This window comes from Rousettus aegyptiacus, unplaced genomic scaffold (assembly GCF_014176215.1).
Source record: "Rousettus aegyptiacus isolate mRouAeg1 unplaced genomic scaffold, mRouAeg1.p scaffold_m13_p_3, whole genome shotgun sequence".
NCBI lineage: Eukaryota > Metazoa > Chordata > Mammalia > Chiroptera > Pteropodidae > Rousettus > Rousettus aegyptiacus.
The window spans coordinates 108,075,835-108,078,170 of NW_023416306.1; the positions used below are offsets into that span (position 1 = coordinate 108,075,835).

The window sequence follows — 2,336 nt, forward strand, 5'->3', positions numbered from 1 at the left end:
GTCTAAGAGATACCCAAAGGCAAAGGAACCTACTCTTCAGTATGTTGACTTACAGGAACAGAAAAGCCCTTAGAATGGGACTATTGGCTGAGAGTGGCTCTCCCCTTTGAGTGATCCTAGGTGAGAAGATAATCAATCATAAGAGAGCTAAAGAGTATGACTGTGGCAAATGGAAAGTGAGGCCTCTCTTTTCTATATCTTTCTCCTCTGCTTCTTGAGCAGCATTTAATTACCTCTGCTGGTTTTCAGGACCCAGGAGATTAGGTTTCTACACATCTCATCAATCCATCCCTGGTATCTTTTTGTTTATACATTGCCCTAGGTTAGGCTCTTTATGCTTTTTCCTAGGACTACTGAAATAGCTTTCCAGTAGTTTCCCGCTAATTTCATTACCCTGTAATTGTCTGACAAATTCTCTCGCAAATACAGCTTTGATAAAATTTTGATCATTTTACTCTTCTACTTAACCAGCTCTTGTTGTTTTCCATAGACTAGCAAGTTAAGCCTGAACTAGTCAGACTGGCAGTGAGAGATCCCTGTGACATGGCCCCATCTTTACATCATATTTCTCACAATTCTTTTACAAGTACTCTGACTTTTACTCTTTGGGACTCTTCTTTAAACATAATGTCTTATATCCAAATCTTTTCGTATTATTATCATATACTATTTAAGTTCTGCCTCTATCATTGACCCTTGGAAAATTCTGTCTTTTGCCAAAGTCCTATTCCCTCTCAAAAGTCTTTTATTATTTTTTCCAACTGTGTGTAGTCTTCATGTCTCACATGACAACATTTTGTTTTGATTTGTCATACTCTGTTCTTACCGTGTCAGTGGTAGCACCACCATATGGGTGGAGGGATACTAACATTCACTCCATATTCTGTATCAACTCCCCATGAAATTTTCACAGATAAACACACAATCTAAGTAAAAATAGTTTCCTTGCTAGTCAAATGAGGTTCCAAGATAAATCTCCTTAAATTTCTTTCAATCAAATTTAAGCTCCTAAGCTCCCTCTAGATAAAAATTCTAGAGCTAGGAATGTACTGTTTGAAGTTGCTTTGAACAAAAGATATTTGACATGAGCTACAAAGAGTAGAAATTCTGCTTTTTTATTTATTGTTCTTTTCCTATGTCCTAGATCAGTGCTTGGCAATAATATGTGCAAAATAAATGTTTATTGAGTAAATGCAGGAGGAAAGGAGACAAAAAATAAAAAACAACTTATCTTCTTAAAGGAAGAGAGTAATAACACAAATCCCAAATGAGGAAAATAAGCATATTTCTTCATCAGGAAGAAAAAAATAGAGTAAATATTTCTGTGTCTCTTACTGTCTCTGTCCCTTCCACAGGTCAGACTAATGAGGACCCTGGAGCCTACTAATATCTCTGGGTTTGTGAGTGAGTTCATTCTCCTGGGCTTTCCCTGTCACAGAGACATCCAGATCCTCCTCTTTGTGCTCTTCTCCTTCATTTACATTCTGACCCTCCTGGGAAACACATCCATCATCTGTGCTGTGTGGTCAAGCAGGAAACTCCACACCCCCATGTACATCCTCCTAGCTAACTTCTCCTTCCTAGAGATCTGCTATGTCAGTTCTGATGTGCCCAAAATGTTGGCTAATATCATCTCCCAGACCAAGAGCATCTCCTATGCTGGTTGCCTGCTCCAGTTTTACTTCTTTTTCTCCATGTGTGCCGCCGAGGGCTTACTTCTGTCAGTAATGTCTTTTGATCGATTTCTTGCCATTTGTAGACCTTTGCACTATCCTGCTATCATGACCTATCGCCTGTGTGCTAGGTTAGTAGTCTTCTGCTGGGCTGGTGGCTTTCTCTGGTTACTGACTCCCTTGAGTTTAATATCTCAGGTACCCTTTTGTGGTCCAAACATCATTGACCATTTTCTCTGTGATCTGGCACCTTTGCTGGCATTGTCCTGTGCTCCAGTATCTGGAATCACTCTCATCTGTGGTATCATTAGCTCCATCATCATCTTTCTCACTTTCCTGTACATCCTTGGCACTTACTCCTGTGTCCTAAATGTGGTGCTACATGTACCTTCTGGTTCAGGAAGGCATAAGGCTTTCTCTACTTGTGCATCCCACCTTGCTGTGGTGTCTCTGTTCTATGGGTCGGTCATGGTGATGTACATTAGCCCAGGTTCTGCGGACTATCCTGGCATGCAGAAATTTGTGACTTTGTTCTATGCATTGGCAACCCCACTCTTCAACCCATTTATCTACAACTTCCAAAACAAAGATATGAAGGATGCACTAAAGAAAATTCTGAATGTGTTGTGAAAAATCTCTAAAGGCTTCAAAAGTCAAATTTAA

At 39.9% G+C, this 2,336-nt stretch overlaps 1 protein-coding gene across 1 annotated transcript; it reads left to right on the plus strand.

Moving 5' to 3' along the window:
• Window positions 1-1,364: 1,364 nt before the first annotated feature.
• On the plus strand, window positions 1,365-2,336 carry LOC107506517 (olfactory receptor 11G2-like). Its single transcript, XM_036239537.1, is given in 1 exon segment — window positions 1,365-2,336. A coding segment is annotated over 1 exon segment (972 nt).